Source organism: Vipera berus (genome assembly GCF_964194415.1).
Source record: "Vipera berus genome assembly, chromosome: 12".
Classification (NCBI taxonomy): Eukaryota; Metazoa; Chordata; class Lepidosauria; order Squamata; family Viperidae; genus Vipera; species Vipera berus.
Window position 1 is genome coordinate 4,026,194 of NC_138215.1, and position 20,669 is coordinate 4,046,862.

At 45.4% G+C, this 20,669-nt stretch overlaps 1 protein-coding gene across 1 annotated transcript in view; it reads right to left on the reverse strand.

Moving 5' to 3' along the window:
- Positions 1 to 15,768, reverse strand: part of IQGAP1 (IQ motif containing GTPase activating protein 1) — a 95,036-nt gene extending 79,268 nt beyond the window's left edge. The window contains exons 1-2 of the mRNA XM_081337736.1: positions 15,463 to 15,768; positions 14,758 to 14,857 (exon numbers count right to left, since the gene is read on the reverse strand). Of these exons, the coding sequence (XP_081193862.1) occupies positions 14,758 to 14,857; positions 15,463 to 15,517 (155 nt within the window). The 5' untranslated portion in view covers positions 15,518 to 15,768. The remainder of the gene's footprint in view (positions 1 to 14,757; positions 14,858 to 15,462) is intronic.
- Positions 15,769 to 20,669: the final 4,901 nt, after the last annotated feature.

A 20,669-nucleotide genomic window follows, 5' to 3' on the forward strand; every position in this document is an offset into this window, starting at 1 on the left:
TGCTGCCCTTCACAGTCCTCTGTCAACTGGATGATTTGGTTGTCATAGTGGTCTTGAAATGGGCTGCCTCAGAGCTCAATCCTATGAGGATAGCTTTAAGCGCCCCAACAGCATAAGTCTGGGGAACTCTGCTGCCCCACAGGAGATCTGGCTGCCAGAGGAGTCGGATGCTGTGCAGTGGTTGCAGAACAGCAGCAGCAACAGCCCCCAGTTGTTCCTGCTATCCAATTTCAGTGTGAAAGTCTAATGCCTCTTTATTGAGTGCCTTGGATCTTCTAGGCAAGACTTCAGATTACAACAGCCACTCCATCTCGCTGCCTCTCAGCTAGGTGCTGCTGCCACAACTAAAGCCGAGGAGGCCACATTTGCAGAAGAGAACATCCCCTCTTCATTCAAGCAGGTTTGCCTGATACAAGCCAGGCTTCCTATGTCATTTACAATTGTCAAGCTCAAGATCCAGAAAGATCTTGACAGACTTGAACACTGGGTCCTATCTATCAAAATGAAATTCAACAACACTTACACTTAGGCAAGAAAAACCAACTGTATAGGCACAGATTAGGTGAAACCTGGCTTAATGCCAGTAACTGCAAGACGAATCTTGGGAGTCCTAGTGAGTCAACAGAGTGCTGCAGCCGCCAAAAAAACTAATGCAATCCTAGGCTGCCTTAACAGAGGGCGAGAATCAAGATCATGTGAAGTTCTAGTACCGCTTTACAATGCCTTGGTAAGGCCACACTTGGAATACTGCATCCAGTTCTGGTCACCATAATATAAAAAAGATGTTGAGACTCCAGAAAGACCGCAGACAAGAGCAACAAAAGTGATTAGGGGACTGGAAGCTAAAACATACGAAGAATGGGTACAAGAATTGGGTAGACTTGTCCCAGTTTGGGCACTTAGGAAAGAAAGACTCTCAACTCCCATTTGTAGCGAAAGGTGTACTTTTACTAAAACCAAGTGTTTACAGTGTAAGCAAAACCAGATCTGAACATTCCCATGCAAATCCAGTGATTTTTTTCCTTCTTTCAGGCCCTCCCCAACTGGTCACTTCATTAATGTCCAATAGTATTCAAAGTAGGTGACATAGAGGGACAGAAAAGAACCTAAAAGGACCAGCAGAGAATCCCGGCAGGTTGGGGGCAGGGAACACATTACTCTTCCACCAGAGGAAGGGGCATGTCTGGACACATCTCAGATTCCTTAAGTTCTAAACCTGGAAGGATCTTCACCAGGTGTGGAGGTGTGTCAGCTTCAGTGCTGCTAGTTGCCAACTCCCAGATATTTCCCAACCAACAAGCACAGACACTGGCTGGACCATTGTTCCTTAGGAAGCACAGACCTTTATCAGCCCATAAAGTGCAACACCCAAAATTGATGCTGCTTCTTTTTTAGGACTTCTATCCCAAAGATACTGGGAATCGGGGGGGGGGAGATATATATTAGCAGTGGGCTAATGCCTCCTTAAGTAACACCAGCTGCCTGCAATTAGTGCAGGTTCGAGTCCCACCAGGCTCAAGGTTGACTCAGCCTTCCATCCTTCCGAGGTAGGTAAAATGGGGACCCAGATTGTTGGGGGCAATTAAGCTGACTTTGTAATAATGCCACTTGGGGGTGTGTGTGTGAAAGCCCTAATAAGCAGGCATATACATAGAATGAAGGCTACTGCTAAGCTTGTAAGCCGCCCTGAGTCTTCGGAGAAGGGCGGGATATAAATGGAATTAAAATAAAAATAAAAATAAATATATAAATTTAATAACTTATGGTTCATCACACAGTCAGCGAGATGTTTAAAGTGAGAGGTCATTGATGCTCTCTGAGCTTTGTTGTTTTCTTGCAGATGTTTCATTACCCAAACTAGGTAACATCATCAGTGCTGTCAGATGTCTAGACTGAATTTGGCCTTTTGAATCCACCTCTTGAATCCTTCCCAAGGAATGGGATACAGTGAGGGGGAAAAATTATTTCATCCCCTGCTGATTTTGTATGTTTGCCCACTGACAAAGAAATGATCAGTCTATAATTTTAATGGTAGGTTTATTTGAACAGTGAGAGACAGAATAACAAAAAGATCCAGGAAAAACGCATTTCAAAAAAATTATAAATTGATTTGCATTTTAATGAGTGAAATAAGTATTTGATCCCCTATCAATCAGCAAGATTTCTGGCTCCCAGGTGTCTTTTATGCAGGTAATGAGCTGAGGTTAGGAGCACTCTTTTAAAGGGAATGCTCTGAATCTCAGCTTGTTACCTGTATAAAAGACACCTGTCCACAGAAGCAATCAATCAATCAGATTCCAAACTCTACACCATGGCCAAGACTAAAAAGATGTCCAAGGATGTCAGGGACAAGACTGTAGACCTACACAAGGCCGGAATGGGCTACAAGACTATCCAAGACTATCGCCAAGCAGCTTGGTGAGAAGGTGATAACGGTGTGATTATTTACAAATGGAAAATAACTGTCAATCTCCCTCAGTCTGGTGTTCCATGAAAGATCTCACCTTGGCTGTGTGTTTTGGGTCATTGTCATGCTGGAATACCCATCCATGACCCATTTTCAATGCCCTGGCTGAGTGAAGGAGGTCCTCACCCAAGATTTGATGGTACATGGCCTGTCCATCGACCCTTTGATGTGTTGAAGTTGTCCTGTCCCCTTAACAGTTGGTGTGATTATTAACAAATGGAAGAAACGCAAAATAACTATCAATCTCCCTTGGTCTGGTACTCCATGAAAGATTTCACCTTGTGGAGTTTCAATGATCATGAGAACAGTGAGGAATCAGCCCAGAACTACACCAGAGGATCTTGTCAATGAACTCAAGGCAGCTGGGAACATAGTCACCAAGAAAACAACTGGTAACACACTACGCCGTGAAGGACTGAAATCCTGCAGCGCCCGCAAGGTCCCCCTGCTCAAGAAAGTACATGTACAGGCCTGTCTGAAGTTTGCCAATGAACATCTGGATGATTCAGAGGAGAACTGGTTGAAAGTGTTGTGGTTAGATAAGACCAAAATCAAGCTCTTTGACATCAACTCAACTCACCGTGTTTGGAGGAGGAGGAATGCTGCCTATGACCTCAAGAACCTTAATCCCATAGAAAATCTGTGGAGGGAGCTGAAGTTCAAGCTGCCAAATGTCAGCCTCGAAACCTTAATGACTTGGAGAGGATCTGCAAAGAGAAGTGGCATAAAACCCCTCCTGAGATGTGTGCAAACCTGGTGGCCAACTACAAGAAACGTCTGACCTCTGTGATTGCAAACCAGGGTTTTGCCGCAAGTACTAAGTAAAGGGCTCAAATACTTATTTCACTCATTAAAATGCAAATCAATTTATAACTTTTTTGAAATGTGGTTTTCTGTATTTTTTTGTTGTTATTTATTCTGTCTCTACCTACCATTGCAATTATAGAGTGATAATTTCTTTGTCAGTAGGCAAAAGTACAAAATCAGCAGAGGATCAAATAATTTTTTCCCTTACTGTAGGTAGATGTTCGTTGATGATGTTAAAGGTGCAAGTTGTTCCAAGCAAAGCTGCCGTTTGCAATTGACTATGATTTGGTCAAAGTTGATGGTGTTCAAGTGGTGCTTCGTGTATTTTGAGATTGCACCCAAGGCATCTATTAGTGCTATCTTTGCTTTCTTTTGCCACAGTCATTCCATTTACAGACGTTTGCACGTTGTTATCTTCTTCCTCCAGTTATCCTGCTGTTTCTAGGTACCGCAACATTGACTATCTTTCTTATAAACAACTGTTAATTCTGGAATGTTATGTGGTAGGTGTTTATCTGTTTGCATTCTAAGTCCCAGAGCATTTTAGCATTTTCATTTACTATTGTGTGGTCCCATCAGTTCTTGTTTGTAGGCAAGTGATATTTCATTCAGATCTTCCAATGCACCACTGTTGCTATTTTGCCATGCCATTGTCTGTAGTCAGTCTGTGCAATCTTCTCACAGCAGCTAACCAGGTATTTCTTCAGCTTCTTTGCAGTGGCAGTACTTGCTATCTGTTGTTGTCTTCCCAATTCTGGCTTTGTATGTATTTGTTCTTAAGGCTTGGCCCCTCTGTTTCTTTCTTCAACTTTCCTGCACTTAGCTATTGCCAGGTATTTTCATTATCTATTTCCCTATAGTGCGTATAGTCAAGGCTATGGTCTTCCCAGTTGCAATGTATGGCAGTGAAAGTTGGACCATAAGAAAGGCTGAGCGCCAAAGAATTGAGGCCTTTGAACTGTGGTGCTGGAGAAGACTCCTGCGAGTCCCTTGGACTGCAAGGCGATCAAACCGGTCAGTCCTAGAGGAGATCAACCCTGACTGCTCTTTAGAAGGCCAGATCCTGAAGCTAAAACTCAAATACTTTGGCCACCTAATGAGAAGGAAGGACTCACTGGAGAAGAGCCTAATGCTGGGAAAGATTGAGGGCAATAGAAGAAGGGGACGACAGAGAATGAGGTGGCTGGATGGAGTCACTGAAGCAGTAGGCGTGAGCTTAAATGAACTCCAGAAGATGGTAGAGGACAGGAAGGCCTGGAGGAACATTGTCCATAGGGTCGCGATGGGTCGGACACGACTTCGCAACTAACAACAACATTTTCCCTACTGTCCGAAAAGTGTTTTTCTTTTAGAGTCATTGGTGCCTTTTGGAGGTTACCTATGTCCTCATGGGTCTCCTGAATAGTGAAATGGGTCTGGAGCCTTCTTGGCTGCAGGATGGTTTTTTGCCCTGTGTCCTTTCACTGTTGAAGACAGGCGCAGGCTGTTGGGGATGAGTCTGTGTTGTCTGCACCTCAAACTGAAGCGCAAATGGTTCCTGTAGTCTGCAATGTTTTCTGGAAATCTGTTCATACTCCAACATTTGAAGGGTGTTCATCCCAAAATGCATAACTAAACGTCTATGGAGGTTCTTAGGCATGCAGGTCCTGGTTGTCCCAAAGGTGCTTTTTCAGGAGGCCATGTAGTAGTACCATTAAGGACTATTCGTTGAGTATGGTTGGTCAGCCAGTTACAAATCCATCTGGTGGTGATGATGTCTATCCCACATTTTTTTAGCTTACCAAGAATTAGATTGTGGTCTACTTTGTCGAATGCCTTGCTGAAGTCTAAGTATACTATGTCCACAGCATTTTGCTGGTTTACTAATTTAGTCACTTTGTCAAAGAACGAAATAAGATTGGTTTGGCATGATCTGTTTTTAAACAAACTGAGCTGATTTTTAGTTATAACTTATTTGTTTCTAGATGTTTGCAGATCTATTTTTTGATGATCTTTTCCAGTATCTTCTCAGATGTTGATATTAGGCTGATTGGTCTGTAGTTTCCTGGGTCTGTTTTTTTCTCCTTTTTTGAAGATGGGAATCACATCAGCTCTTTTCCAATCCTCTGGTAGTTCCCCGGTACTCCAGGATTTTTGAAAGATATGGTACAGCGATACTGAGATGACATCTGCCAGCTCCTTCAGAACTCTGGAGTGTTCATCAGGTCCCGGTGATTTATATTTGTCAAGGTCAGGTAGGTGTTCTCTAAACATTTTCTTGCTTACTGTAATTTTTATTTCTAGTCTGTCTTTTACAATTATGTTTTTGGTAGGTTGAGCTGTAGTTTCTTTTTGCATGAAGACTGATGCTCTGCTTTCTCTCTACTGCCTGTTACTTCTTTGCCATCTTCTCTCTTAAGTGGACCTACTGTTTCCTAGACTTTTTTCTTATTTTTTTTATCATTTTTGAATTTTGTTGCAAGTATTTGTTCATTCTGAGCCTTTGCTTTCCTGATTTCATCTTTGCAGATTCGGGCTATCTGCTGATACTCTGGCCTTAGTTTTATGTGTCCCTCTTTCCATTATTTGTACTTGTCCTTTTTGTCTTTCAGTTTATCAGAGAGATCTTTATGCAAACATGCTAGTTTCTTCTTGAATTTCTATTGTGCTGGACTGGGCATTCATGATCATATTTTTCAGTTTCCCAAGCTTCTTGAGTTGTTTTCCCCTTTAGGATTTTCATCCTGGATTTGAATTTGTTAAAGTCAGCTCTTTTGAAGTTTAAGACACTGGCTGGATTATGTTCTATTGCTTGTGTTTGTATTATATTGAATTTCAATATGACATGGTCACTCTCACCCAAAGTTCCAGCAACTTCAACTCCCACTATCACTTCTTCTCTATTAATAAGAATTAGGTCCAATATAGTTTTTCCTCTAGTTCCTTCCTCTACCTTTTGAATAACAAAGTTATAATAATAATAATAAGTTGAAAGGGACCTTAGAGGTCATCTAGTCCAACCCCCTGCTCAGGCAGGAAACCCTATACCATTTCAGACCCTATACCATTGTCAGCTAGTTTGGTAGGAATCTGTTTGATCTCCCACTTGCTACAACGTTTGTCTCCAAGTTGATATCAGGATAGTTAAAGGCTCCCATTACTACTGTGGTATATTTCCTATATACATTTGTTAATTGTTTTAACAAAAAGTTTATCTATTTCTTCTGCTTGGTTGGGTGGCCTGTAGTATATGCCTACAGCAACGTCATGGTTTTTCCCCTTTTATATTGACCCATATGGATTCTAAGTTTTCATCCTTGGTTTTGTGGATTTCTGTAAATATATAGTGTTCTTTTATATATAATGCAACTCCATCTCTCTTTTGAATAGTTTGTATCCTTCCATCAGTACATTCATGAGTTTCATCCCACCATGTTTCAGTAATGGCAACTATATAAAGTTCATCCTGTTTGTTCCCTAAACTTTGAGCATTCATGTATAGGCATTTGAGTCCTTTATGGGTCTTGGGTATGTTTCTTATATCTCCAACTTGGTATCTGGGTTTTCCATCCTTTCCAACACTCTCTACTTCACTGTGTTTTTCCTTTTTTTCTTCTTCTTTCCCTTTACTACCTATCTTCTTATATGATTGGTTATCTGGTGGTTTTTGCTTGGAATCAGGGTCTAAAGGTCTTGACGATTTGCCCCCCCCCCTTCAATTTTAGTTTAAAGCCCTTCTGATAAGATTAGCCAACTGTTTTCTGAATATATTCTTTCCAGTTCTTGTAAGGTTCACTTCATCCCTTGCCAGTAGCCTTTCATGCAGGTAATGCATACTATGGTCTGGAAGCCAAAGTTCTCTTGATGAAACCAGTTTTTTAAGCCAGTGGTTTGTTTCTAAAATCCTCATTGGATGTTGGCCTTTGGTTGGAAGTATAGATGAAAACACCACTTGAGTTCCTAATTCTTCAACTTTCTTCCCTAGCTGTTTTTAATCTCGTTATTGTTCTTAGATTCATTGTTCTGTCATTGGTCCCCACGTGTAGGAGAAGAAAGTAGTAGTAATCTGTGGGGTTGATTATATTAGTAAGGTTCTCAGTTACATTATTGATTTTCACTCCAGGGAGACAACATACCTCCCTAGACTGACTGTTCAGTCTGCAGAGTATAGTTTCTATTCCCCAAAAGAATTGAATCTCCTATCACCAATATTTGCCTTCTTTTTCCTAGGGAAGTCTAGGATACTATTCTTCCCATCACAGGAATGCTGGGTTGCATCTCCTTTTTAGAAACTATTGAAACTATTTCATGGCAGTATAATTCTTCTGGTGGGCACCACAGTTGTTAACCTGCATCCCATTGCTGCTTTTAATCACAGAAAGAGAAATCAACAGCAAAGCAAAAGGAAGGTTTCAGGTTTCCACACAAGAACCACTTTGTAACAAGTTTAGCATTGTTGATAAGCTACATTCAACAAGCTACAAAGAAAACAGTTTCCAGTTTTGTCAGTCATTAAACTGTCTCTTGACCTAAAATAGCAGTGCAAGCTCATCTGACCATCACAGTAATTGTATACAGTATATACCACAGGTCTGCAACCCGTGGCTCCGGAGCCGCATGCGGCTCTTTCAGCTGTCTCCTGCGGCTCCCAGTCCTCTGCTATGTGTAGTCCAAAAAAAAAAAAGTGGGACTAAAAAAGTTCAACCAATCAATTCAAATATGCAGGGTAGGTGCATATCTCGCCTTGGCTCCACTCTTCAGTCAAACCCTGTTCTGCGCATGTGCGCATGTACGCGCATGCACACACATTTTTTGCGGCTCCCAGTTTTTCCTTTTGTGAGGGAACCGGTTCCAAGTGGCTCTTTCACTGTTTCAGGTTGCTGACCCCTGGTATATACCAACCGTTCATTTTCCTACATATCACTAGCTTAGCAATTTGACAAATCTTGAGCTACAAGATCATCCTCAGAACTTGTGTTGACTTCAGGAAATCAACTAGGCAAGCTACTAGACATCCTGAGAACTGGGCACGTCCTTATTTTGAAACAGAACAGGGTATTTCTACTCCATACAACAGGCATGTCAAACTGCTAGCCTGCGGCTCGTATGTGACACATCAAAACTGCGCCCATCCCATTGCCGGCAATGGGGAAAGTCGTGATACGTCGCGCAACGTCACATGATGTCGCAGGTTTGACATGCCTGCCATACAACATTGGCAGAGCATTTTCACTTAAATGGACAAAGGTCACTCTCTCTGAGGTTCCAGAGAAGAATGGAATCAGCCAGCAGGCTTCTTACACAACTCAGACCTGATTAAACCTCATGTAAGTTGTCACAACCTTATGCTGTGCCTTAGTCTACCTGGCATGTCAAAGACAAGCTCCAAAACTAGGTGTAATTCCAAATTCAGGTTTATGTATGAGGGAACAGAAGGACTGCTAGGTAACCTTTGCAGATGACGCAAAAGTGTGTAATAGACTTGCCATTCTTGGGGGTATTCATAATATGCAAAACAATTTGGTCAAAAATGTGGAGACCGCAGTTCAACATTTCTAAATATAAGATCATGCACTTGGGGAAAAAGAATCCTCTGGCAGGGTACAGTATTGGGGGTCCGGTATTAGGCAGAACAGACGACTGCCAAATGAGCAAAGAGTGTGGCCAGGTAGCTGTGAAGGTAAACAAAATTCTAGAATCTATCACTAGAGGAATCACCAGCAAGAAAAAGGAGGCTCTAGACCAGCGGTAGGCAACCTTGGCTCTTTTATGACTCGTGGACTTCAACTCCCAAAATTCCTGAGCCAGCCATGCTGAGGGAAAAGGGAGAGGTTTTCAAGCTGAGCCAGGCTGGCTCAGGAATTCTGGGAGTTGAAGTCCACCAGTCATAAAGGAGCCAAGGTTGCCTACCCCTGCTCTAGTCCCACTATATAGCACTTTAGTCAGACCCCATTTGGAATAATGTGTCCACTCCTGGAGACCTCACTTAAAAAGAGAAATTGAGCAAGTCAAAAGACAGGAAGCAAAAATGATGCAAGCTCTGAGGAACAAAACATGTCAGGAGAGATTGGAGGAACTGAATATGTGCAGCCTGGAGGACAGAAGGCAAAAGGGGGTAACCTTTAAATATACAATAGGTCTTTTTCTGCCATCAGTTTTGTGTATTTCTAGATTTTTAACTTCAGGAGACACCCACTTGGTCCCTTAAAAATCACGATATGGTTTATTTCAGCAGAACGTATTGCACAATTACAACAGTTTTGGCTTACTAACACAGCCAAAGATTTGTTCAATACTGTATAGCAGACATGTCAAACTTGCGACATCACATGACATCACGCAACGTATCGGGACAGTTTTGCCATTGCCGGCAATGGTGTGGGCACGGCTTCCAGATGACGCGTCCAGCCCGCGGGCCGGCAGTTTGACACCCCTGCTGTACAGAGTTTGTGCAAACTTTGAATCCATATGTTTCTTCAAAGAATTTGTTATCTGTAATGTGGGAAATCAGTTATTTACAGAGAACATCTCCCATAAAAGCATGTACCAAAAGAGAGAAAGAAATGGAAGGAAAGAATGACAACATTTCCTCATCTCATTCTTGGGCAAGAGTTCCCGTTATACTGGGAGGTAAACAAAGAAAGCTTGAGATCATGCTACACATCGTAAAAAGGGTACACAAAAATGAAAACACTTGACATCATACCTTGCCTGGAGAGTCACCCACTCCCTGGAAAAGATCATCAAGCAAAATACTTTTCGATATTATTTCTCAGAAAACAGTTTCCCTGACGGCCCAACCACACCCATGGGTGTCATTAGAATTTGGGGGTTTCTTCCTCCTACAAGGAAAATCTATCCATGATGGCATTCCCGGAAAGCCTGAGGCTTGAATAAATGCATACAATTAATGTTTCAGAAATGGCACAAAGTACAACTGCACATTTCATTTTAAAAAATCTAGAATATTCTAAGAGTACAAAATTGAAGACAGAACAGGAAAAGCTTGCTTTTCCTCTGCAAGCTCAAGACAAGATACATATAAATCTCTCATTTTATAGCCACAATTCTGTGAGGCAAATCTGGCTGGAAGAATGATTGTCGCTGGTTCATTCCCAGACCGATAAAGGTTCTAGAGACAGCTGTGTGAACATCTGCTTGCAAGCTCTGACCATTGAAAGACCTTCCATTCAGAGGAAGGCAGTTGAGAAGGAAACAAAGATGACTCTATTGGGAGATACTGGAGATGGGAAATAGTTTAGCTGCCAGAATTTTTGTAAGCCCAACTCTTTCTTGTCAATAAATCTTGTTTAAAAGCTTGAGGATCCTCCTTGGAAAAAAAATCACTTTTGATTTTAGACAAAAAGCCTAAATCAACACCTTAACTAACAGCACCATAACAATAAAGACATTGGAATGTTTTTCAGTTTGATACTTTTGCAACTGAAGCAGAGAACAGAGTTGTTGGTGACGGCGGACCAGCTTGTACGGAAATGATCCTTCAAAATCTTGTTCTCAAGCCATTTAGACAATAACCAGGACCTTTAATGAGGCCCAGCAAGTGCAGCACAACAATGCAAGACTAGAACAGAATCGGTGAACAAAAATTCAAATATGCTAAGATATAAATGGAATTTACATCATGAGTACTCCAAGCAGTTTCTGCTTTGCCCGTAACTGGCACGTACATTAGGACCAACAGATGGAAGATGAAGGAAGGATATAGTGAGACCCAGTCAAGGGACCCTACACAATCCTCAACTTTGGAAGGTCAATAGGTAACCTTGAGACACTCATTATCTCTTAGCACAATTTAATGATCATTATAATTTATTAAATTTATATGTTGCTCAGCTCCCAGCAACAATGGGAGATTTACAAATTGTTAAAAATATTTAAAAATAAGGAATACAAAAACCTCAAAACAATGCAAAACAAGGAAGCAAAGATGGCAGGAAAAAATGAAAACATATAAGAACAAAGAAAGGAAGAAAAGCAGCATTCAATCATCCTTGCCAAAGCATGGGGAAAAGAGCCACATCTTCAGGATCCTTGGAAATACCAATAAGGCGGGGGGATTGAACGGGGTGGGTGGGAGACTTCCTTCTAGAGGTCAGGCAATGCTACACAGAAGGGGTGCTTTGGTGGTTCAGAGAGCGAAACCCAGAATGCACCAACCCTGCCAGATTGAACTGGCCAGGCAGATCCTACAAAAGACAGGTGGTTCCTTGAACAACCAGGCCCTGGGTCTGTGTAAGACTATATAGGTAGTGAGCAGCACCCAGAAGCAAAGTGGCAACCCCTGCAGTTCACAAAGCAGAGGCTTACTGAGGCATGCCCATCACAGCCTGGGTCACCACATTCTGGGTGGTCTTCAAGAACAGCTTCAGGTAGAGGCAGTGTAAAGCTGTGAAGAGGACCCCCGATCTAGGAAAGGGGGCAACTGGCAACTGTGGGAATTGAGGATGTCTAGCTTAGTGAAAAGGACTAGGGGTGGTGACATTATAGCAGTGTTCCAATATTTGTTGGGCTGCCACAGAGAAGAAGGGGTCAAACTATTTTCCAAAGCATCAGAAGGCAATAACAGATGGAAACTAATCAAGAAGGGGACGCGGTGGCTCAGTGGGTTAGGACGCTGAGCTTGTCGATCAGAAGGTCAGCAGTTTGGCGGGTCAAATCCCGAGTGCCGCGTAGCAGAGTGAGCACCTGTTACTCGTCCCAGCTTCTGCCAACCTAGCAGTTCGAAAGCACGTAAAAATGCAAGTAGAAAAATAGGGACCACTGCGGTGGGAAGGTAACAGCATTCTGTGCGCCTTTGGCGTCTAGTCATGCCGGCCACATGACCACAGAGATGTCCTCGGACAAGCGCTGGCTCTTCGGCTTTAAAACAGAGATGAGCACCGGCCCCTAGAGTCGGAAACGACTAGCACGCATGTGCGGGGGAACCTTTACCTTTACCTTTAATCAAGAAGAAAACCAGCCTAGAACTGAGGACTTGTGAAAACAACTAACCAGTGAAAAGGCTTGCCTTCAGAAGTTGTGGATGCTCCATCACTGGAATGGTATACGTCCCCTGCTTGAGTAGGGGCTTCGACTAAAGTCCTCAAATGTCTCTTCCAACTCTCTTACTCTTTGAGAAAAGCGCTGCCAACCTCTCCCCCTCCCCTCATCCCTTCCTGGGCACAGAGGGAGGGAGGGAAGAAAGGAAGGAGGGGAGGGAAACAGGAAGAAAGAAAGAGAAGAAGGAAGGAGATGGGAATGAAAAGGAGGGAGGGAGGGAGGAGATTGGAATAAGAGGGAGGGTCTGAGAGAAGTCGTGCCTTAGCACTTGACCACCAGCAGCCCTGCTGCCCTTTCGCCATCCCCTGGTGGTCTCCCATCCTATGGCTGAGGATGCTTTGGTTACAAAGCCAGGTCTCCTCGCATGGCGAGGGAGTGGGTTTCACTCTGACCCACACACTTTGCCCTCCTGCACCCACCATGAGCAACCTGGCCAAGGAGAGCGAGCACAGCAGCAGCAGCCCTGAGGAGGAGGTAAGCGCAGCTGGGCGCCTCCTCGGGGAAGTGCAGCTAGGCTAGGCAGGGCTGTGGGGTCCTGGTACCGTGGGAGCTCAAGGCCAGGCAGGGCGCTTGACCTCCGCTGCCCAGGGCTCCAGGCAGTCCATGCCACCGTCCAGGGCCCCCCTGCATGGCCTGAGGCTCAGTGAGGCTCCTCCAGTGGACCATGCCCTGGCACTCACCCTGGTCCCACCTACCCCCTCTGCCGGAGACCCTCAGATCCGCCCCAGTCCTGCCCAGACCCACACAGGTGCCCCTGACATGAGTGACGTCAAGCTGGCCACACCCACCCAGTAGGCCATGCCCATGCCAGCCACACCCACTCAGTAGCCACATCCATGCCAGCCATGCCCAGCCACCTCCCCCCCCCCGGCACTGAAGGCAACCACAATGCTGATGTGGCCCTCAATGAAATTGTGTTTGACACCCCTGAGCTAATCCCTTTCTTCAGGGAAGCACCAAAGTGCTTCCGACATGGAGGTTTTAGTACCAGTGTATGACGTTACACAGCAGTTCATGAAGAGGGGAGAGAGAATAGAGAGGCCTGGGCACTGCCCTCTCCCAATCTACCAATCCCAACAGAAACCGGTCCACGGTAAAAGGGTGCCCTCTAGCTATGGAGCTGGCTCAGAAGGATACTGTGCTTGATGGTACGGAAAGCCACAGAGAGCTCAAGAAGCACAAGAATGTATGCATCCCCATGGCCCCAAGCTCTGCCACCAGTCACCAACCAAAGCTGCTTCTGTACTGAGTCTTGGCCCGAAATCTGACTGAAGCAGTTCTAGATGATCTCTTTCCTCCAAGGTTCTCATCAAATGCAAAGTCAACCTCCTTCTCAATAACCCTTCTCCCAAAAAACGAAAGGTTGGAGACTAGTCAAGTTATTCAAGACCATTAGATCCATGAATGGCTTCTTGGGGGAGGGGGAGGGGGCACTACTACCACCTTCAAGGCTGGGGGCACCACCCCCTCCATTAAGGGGAAAATCTGAGGGACTTTATCCGCCAGATAACCTGAACCCTCCTCACTATGCCCGGCAACCTTGACTCTTTTATGACTCGTGGACTTCTACTCCCAGAATTCCTGAGCCAGCTATGCTGGCTCAGGAATTCTGGGAGTTGAAGTCCACGAGTCATAAAAGAGCCAAGCTTGCCTACCCCTGCCCTAGATGTTCCAGGGGGCAGACCGACCCAGTAGGGACGTCATCCTAAATAAGGCTGCTAGGTGGCTACCAGCAGACACAATTAAGGGTGGAGAAACATTGATGTTTGCCACCCTTATCACGGTGAGGTAATCCCTAAAAAGAGCCTACAATTAGCCCATCAGCATGTTAGGGGGAAAGAAAAGAGTGCCAAGTTTGCTACCGTTGAGTTTCTATAACGAAAGGCAGGGCATAAATGTAACCAAGTCTTATTTTCCGAATCACCTGGTTGGTAAAAATTAAGAATTCGAACGTGGACTTCCCTGTATTTTCCATGGCGAAACCTCCAACCAGGCGAGGAAACCATTTCAATGTTCTAACTACACTTTCCAAGCCACAGAGGATTTACCGTACCAAAACTTGGCTCGCCATTTCGCTCCTTCCTGACGCCAATTAGCACAGAGAGAAACAAGCTTTTCTGTGAGGTTTGATGCCAAACAGAATTACCATGGATTTTGAATTCCAGAAACCTCCTTCACTGCAGCCGCCGCCAAAGGACCTGAACGGGCCTCCATCGCAGTCTTGAATTCTGGGCCTTTCTCCGCTTTTGACCCTGACTTAAAATGCCTGGATTGGCACCAACGGGCCAAGGGCTCCATTTCAGGAGGAAGCAGGGCAGAGGCCACGAAAACCATCCCGAGCAGCGGTCCAGGTCGGCGGGCAACCCAAGCGACCAAGCCGGCCGCCTTCCCCAGCCCGCCCGCCCGCCCGCCCCTGCTTGGGGCCGCCGGGGCTCCTGGCTCACCTCTTGGCCTCCTCCAGGTGGCAGAGATACTCGTAGGCCACGTTCTGGCGCCGCCGCTCGTCCATCTCTTCCGCCGTCATCCTCTCGTTGTCCAGCACGGCTGCAAGGAGAGGCGCGGTCACTCCCGGCGGGGCTGCGGCGCTTCCGAGGGGACGGAGCGCCGTCCCGTTTTCCTCACGGCCGAGCCGGGCCTTTCCCGCCCTGGGGCCGCCTGCTCAGGGCCCCGGGAGGCCCTCCGGCTGACAACGGCTTCCCTTCCGGCGCGGCCGCTCCTCTCCGCGGCGGCGGCGGCTCACCCTCACCGCTTCGCGCCGGCCGAGAGGCTGCCGCGAGCCGGGAGGGAGCGATCCGGCCGGGAAGGGACGGTGGCCAAGGCGCCCGGCCTGAGGAGCCCCATCCCCGGGAGTGTCTGGCCAAGGGCGGCCGCAAGGCCCGGCGCGCACCAAGCCGCGCTCTGCGCCCGATCCGCAGCTGCCGGGCAGGAGATGCGCAGGAGCAGGCCGCTCCTCGGCGGTGGGGCGGCGGCAGCCTCTCCGGCCATCTTGGGCGCGGAAGGCCGGGTCGGGAGCGGCGGCGGCGGCAACCCCTGCGCCACGCGCGCCGCCGAGCCGGTTGGGATCGGGCGCGCCGCCAAGGAAGCCGCCGCCCGTCGGCCCCGCGGCCCCCTCCCGCCCCGCGCCCCCCGCCTGCCACGCGCGCACTCACAGCCGTAGTGCGGCCGGGCCACGCCCGTCCCGTCGCATTCCTCCGGAGCAGCCATGGGCGCGGGGCGGCGGTGGTCCTCTGGCGGGTGCGGAGCGGAGGGAGCGCAGCGCAGCGCAGCGCAACGCAACGCAGCGCAGGCCGTCCGAGGGCGAAGGCAGGAAGACCGAGGGGAAGCGGGCAGGCGGCTCCTCCCGTGGGCGGCGGCGCAGGGAGGGCGCGGCCGTGGCGGGAACGAGCGGAGCGGAAGCGCGCCTGGGCAGCCCCGCCGAGCCTCCTCGCCGCCGCCGAGCGGCCTCTCCCGGGAAGCCCGCCGGGGCCAGGAGAAGCGGGCGCCCCCCCTGCGGAGCCTGGTACCTGGGTTGGGAGGCTCGGCGGAGGCAACCTGGCTCGCAGCCGGGCAGCGAGTTCAGGGTCCGCGCTGCTGCCGAGCACCCAACGGGTCGCTCGCTTGCTGGATCACTGAAAGCTGGCCGTGCCGCTTTGAACTGTAAAGTCATTTTAAAAATGCACTAATATTTTTTAATCGTTGAGCCATTAAAAGATAAGCCCATATAAGATCTAGTTTTCTTCATTGCTTTGATCCTCCTCCTAATCTAAGGTTATAAACAATGGCAGATTTTGTATATCTGCCTTCCTGAATTGTTGAAGAACTTAATAAGGATGCTAACCCAACTCTGGTTGCAATGAAATAATATTTTGGGCCAGAGAATCTGCAGCTTTGTGATACCAGAACTCCCCAAAATGATACACTGTATTTGTATATCCTTCACCATGACTTAAACCAAAAGGCAAAATTGGAGTGACTTTTGATGGGGTTTTGCCTACTCAAGTTTTTTTTATCAGATTTTTTTGGGGAAAAAAACCATCAAATTTGCTAATAATACCTGGAAAGTTACAATGAACCATTTGGCCATTCCTGTTCTAGGCCAAGAATAAATTGCCACGTTGTTGTTGCGAAGTCGTGCCTGACCCATCGCAACCCCATGGACAACGTTCCTCCAGGCCTTCCTGTCCTCTACCATCTTCTGGAGTCCATTTAGGCTCAGGCCTCCTGCTTCAGTGACTCCATCCAGCCACCTCATTCTCTGTCGTCCCCTTCTTCTATTGCCCTCGATCTTTCCCAGCATTAGGCTCTTCTCCAGTGAGTCCTTCCTTCTCATTAGGTGGCCAAAGGATTTTGAGTTTTAGCTTCAGGATCTGGCCTTCTAAAGAGCAGTAAGGGTTGATCTCCTCTAGGACTGACCGGTTTGATCGCCTTGCAGTCCAAGGGACTCGCAGGAGTCTTCTCCAGCACCATAGCTCAAAAGCCTCCATTCTTTGGCGCTCAGCCTTTCTTATGGTCCAACTTTCACTGCCATACATTGCAACTGGGAAGACCATAGCCTTGACTATACGCACTTTTGTTGGCAGGGTGATGTCTCTGCTTTTTAGTGTGCTGTCTAGATTTGCCATGGCTTTCCTCCCGAGGAGCAAGCGTCTTTTAATTTCTTGGCTGCAGTCCCCATCTGCGGTGATCTTGGAGCCCAGGAAATTAAAATCTGTCACTAACATTGCCATATAAAGAACCATTTTTAAGGTCTAAGCGAGGCACCACCTCCTTTACCGTCTCCATGTCCAAAGGGTTGCTACTCTTAGGCTACTTGAGCCAGCGTGCTATTCCAACCTGCTCCAGGGAAAATCCCTGGAGCGTGGGCCATTCCTAACTCCTGTGGGGCTTTCTGAGGTTTCTCTTGACGTGCAAACTCAGTCACTCTCTTTGTACAGGTAGGCCCCATTTAAATTTGTTCAGTAACCCTTAGAGGCAGTGAATGAATGAGAGTTATCACCAGTCCTCAGCCACTGCAGCCGCCCCGGGATCAAAATTTGGGCACTTGGCAGCCCACTCGCACTTAGGACTACACCAGTCGCATCTGCCCCTGTCCTTTCGGCCACCCTGCACCCCACTGGCACCTCCCCTGCTCTCAAGTCCTTTGCAGCGGCTGCCTCCCTCCCCACCCCACCCTGCACCTGTCACAGCTGACCTTCACCATCTTCTTCCTCCCGTTGCTGCTGAGGAAGGCCTGGCTGAGGCAGCTGCTGACCCTTTGCTAGGATATTGATAACCTGGGGCAAGTCCAGAGAGGCATCACCAGGATGGTGAAAAGATGGAAACCAGGTTCTATGGGGAAAGACCTAGAATTGTTTAGCTTGCAGAAGAGAAGGATGAGAGGGACGTGAGAGGTGCCGACTGGCTGCCCCATTGTGGAGGGTTTGGACCTCAGCTGCTCCAGAGGGTAAGAGTAAAACTACTGGATGAAACCTCAGTGGTGGAGATATACTGGATGGGATCTTTACAGTAAGATGGAGAGGAGAGCGAGGCTATGAACAATTCAGGAGCAGTAAGGGTAGAGAAAAGTCAGATCAGCATACAGAAGGAATCCACAATCAAACCGCCTCTTAATTTTTTTTTATTTTTTTAAAAATTAATTTTCCAGTTTTACATTTAAATATTTGAAAAGCAACGTGGCGGCTGGGTTGGTTCATAATTCAATAACATGCAAATTTCATTAGTACAGGTCACAAATTATTACATTAAATATTTCCTCTCTTTTCCCCTTAGTATTTACTGTCTCACATTTAAATTAGTACAATTTTTGTTATATCGATTTAATACAAATAACTTTCTCACATTTATCAATAATTTTTGGTTTATACATATCTTAGTCATTCTAACATTCAGTCTTTTTAGACAATCAATTTCCTGGTAAGTTTTTCCCAATTGTTAGTTTCCCATTAATATTTAATTTTAATGTTTAATATTTATAATTTCCAAGTTTTAAATAACCCCAATTTCCTTTATCACATTTCATTCCAAGATCTTACATCAGCTGATTAATAATATGTTATAATATTCTTATTTTCTAGTAATTTCCAAATATCTTAAATTTACTAACCAAAATTTCTCTTATTTCAACATTTAATACTTCCTCTTTTTTCTCAGTATCATATTTAAGCTAGTAATTTTTGTTATTACCACTAAATCAAAACATATTTGTTACATTCATAAATAAATTTTAGTTTATATTTTAATTGCCTTTATATTCAATATTCAAATTTAACTATTTATATTTCCAAGTCTTAAAGGAACAGAGTATCCTTTAACTCAACTCATAACAATTTCTAATATTCAAAGTACACATCTATTTGAGAATATTCTAATTCTCATTAGTAGGTCAAAATCCCAATTTTCTTCAGTCTTATTCTAGCTTGCTTTCTTTGCTAAATCATCTTCCATATCCGTGCTTTTGAGTCATCAAATACATCTCCCTATGCTGTTGTGTATGTAGAAAAAACCATCCGATCGCCATTTTTTGAGAGGATTAACAAATTCTCTATTTTTCCATCTTGATATAGTTTTCTTAAACTGTTTATCTTCTCTTCAGTCTGTTGGTCTTCTTGATCCTCAGGTTTCTTCTGATTTATGTAGAAAATCTTTTCCCTTTTCCATATTGTCTGTCCCTTTTCTGGGTTTTCCATTGATTGTATTTGTTGATCAGTTGAATCCTCTGTCATAGTATTTAATTGGTCCACTTTTTCCATTATATTCTGTGTAGTTGGTTTTTCAGTTGTAATCAAAATTTGAATTTGTGTATCTGGGCTTACATCCAATTCTTTTCTGCAACCTTTTATTTCATCAGTAGCTTTAAGAATAGTTTGGTGAATTGCTTTCAACATAAAGAGAATCTGTTCCTGAACTTCCTCCATATTCTCTTAGTAATGTATTAAGTTAAAAAAGCTTTACACTCAAGAGAATATTTAAAAAAATTCAGTAAATATGGAACACAGCTGGCCTTAACAGCTGATATCTCAAGGTTGTAAGTCTTATCTATTGTCTAGGCTGCCAGCCAAGTCTCTTTTGAGCAATAACAGGTTGTAATATCAGGTTTAGCCACAAGATGTCACCCCTATATTTAAAATTTTCCTCTAGGTCTGAGGTTTTTATAATGTTTTTAGTTTTACTTCTTTTTTATAAGTAAAAAAACCCAGTTCTTCAGTAAAAATAGAAAGTCTTTAGTCCACAAAGTCTTTTAGTCCACAAAGTCTTTTAGTCCACAAACTTTAAGAAGTAAAATTCCAATTAGGATCAAGTAATTCTTACAACGTTTTTAAACTCCCCTGGATAGTCAGTCACCGCTGTTTTTAGAGGGAGGGGTAAAATCTCCATTCCCTCTTCACAGCTTATGCAGGTAAAAAAGATAATTAGGATTTAAGAGAGGTAGATCTCACCCAGTCTCTTCCGCGCTGCTTTAAAGTTGCCTGATGTTAAGTGTGACTTTGGCTGTCTGCAGCTGTCTGCAGTGATGAGCCATATTTCTATGGCCGGTCTTTTGTCCGCCAGTTTGGAGGGCTGCCCTGGATCAAACAGAAGGGCTACTGCCCTTTCGAGATCAAGCAGGGATCCCCTCCTTGCTGGTTGCCCCTACAAGGCGACTTTTGACCCTTTCCAGGGTCCCCCAGCGATGTGAAACTGGATGTGGAAGACGAAGCTTGCCTTCCAGATGTCTATGGCGGCAGCGTCGGCAAACCGGAAGTCAAACCACCTCTTAACTTTTACGGACATGGCTGAATTTTGGTTCCAGTTGATGAAATCTGCAGGCTGGAAAGCCTGCCCTTAGTTACTGGGGAAGAACATTAAACATACATGTCTAAGTCTGGAGGCCTGGTGGGCCGAGGGAGGCAAATGATGTCATACAAGACAATGTCATAATGCAAATGTCATGACTTCTCCCAGATGTCAGCTCATGATGACCGCAAATGTGTGATGATGTCATTGCATGCAGGCCAGTGTTTTTGGACTGGCATCACTGGCTTTTATAGAAGTTTGATGTTATTTCATGGGCTAAAGCTACAGTGGTCCCTCAAATAACCAAATACCACAAAGGGCTTTAGAGGTGACAACATACTGTAGAATGGCAACCAGTGCAGAATGATAATTCCAGCTGAGATCATTGCATTCTGGATAAGCTGTGTTTTCCTAATTAGGGCTCGTACCTTCAACAAGTGGTCTTCAAAGCCAGTCCCACGTAGAGCACCTTACAATAATCCATTTATGAGGTGACAAGGGCACGAGTGACGGAAGGCTTCCTGACCCAGGAACAGGTGTAAACGGTACTAGATGAAGCTGTGTCAAGGCATTCTTAGCTAAAGCTGCTACCTGCTCTTTGAGA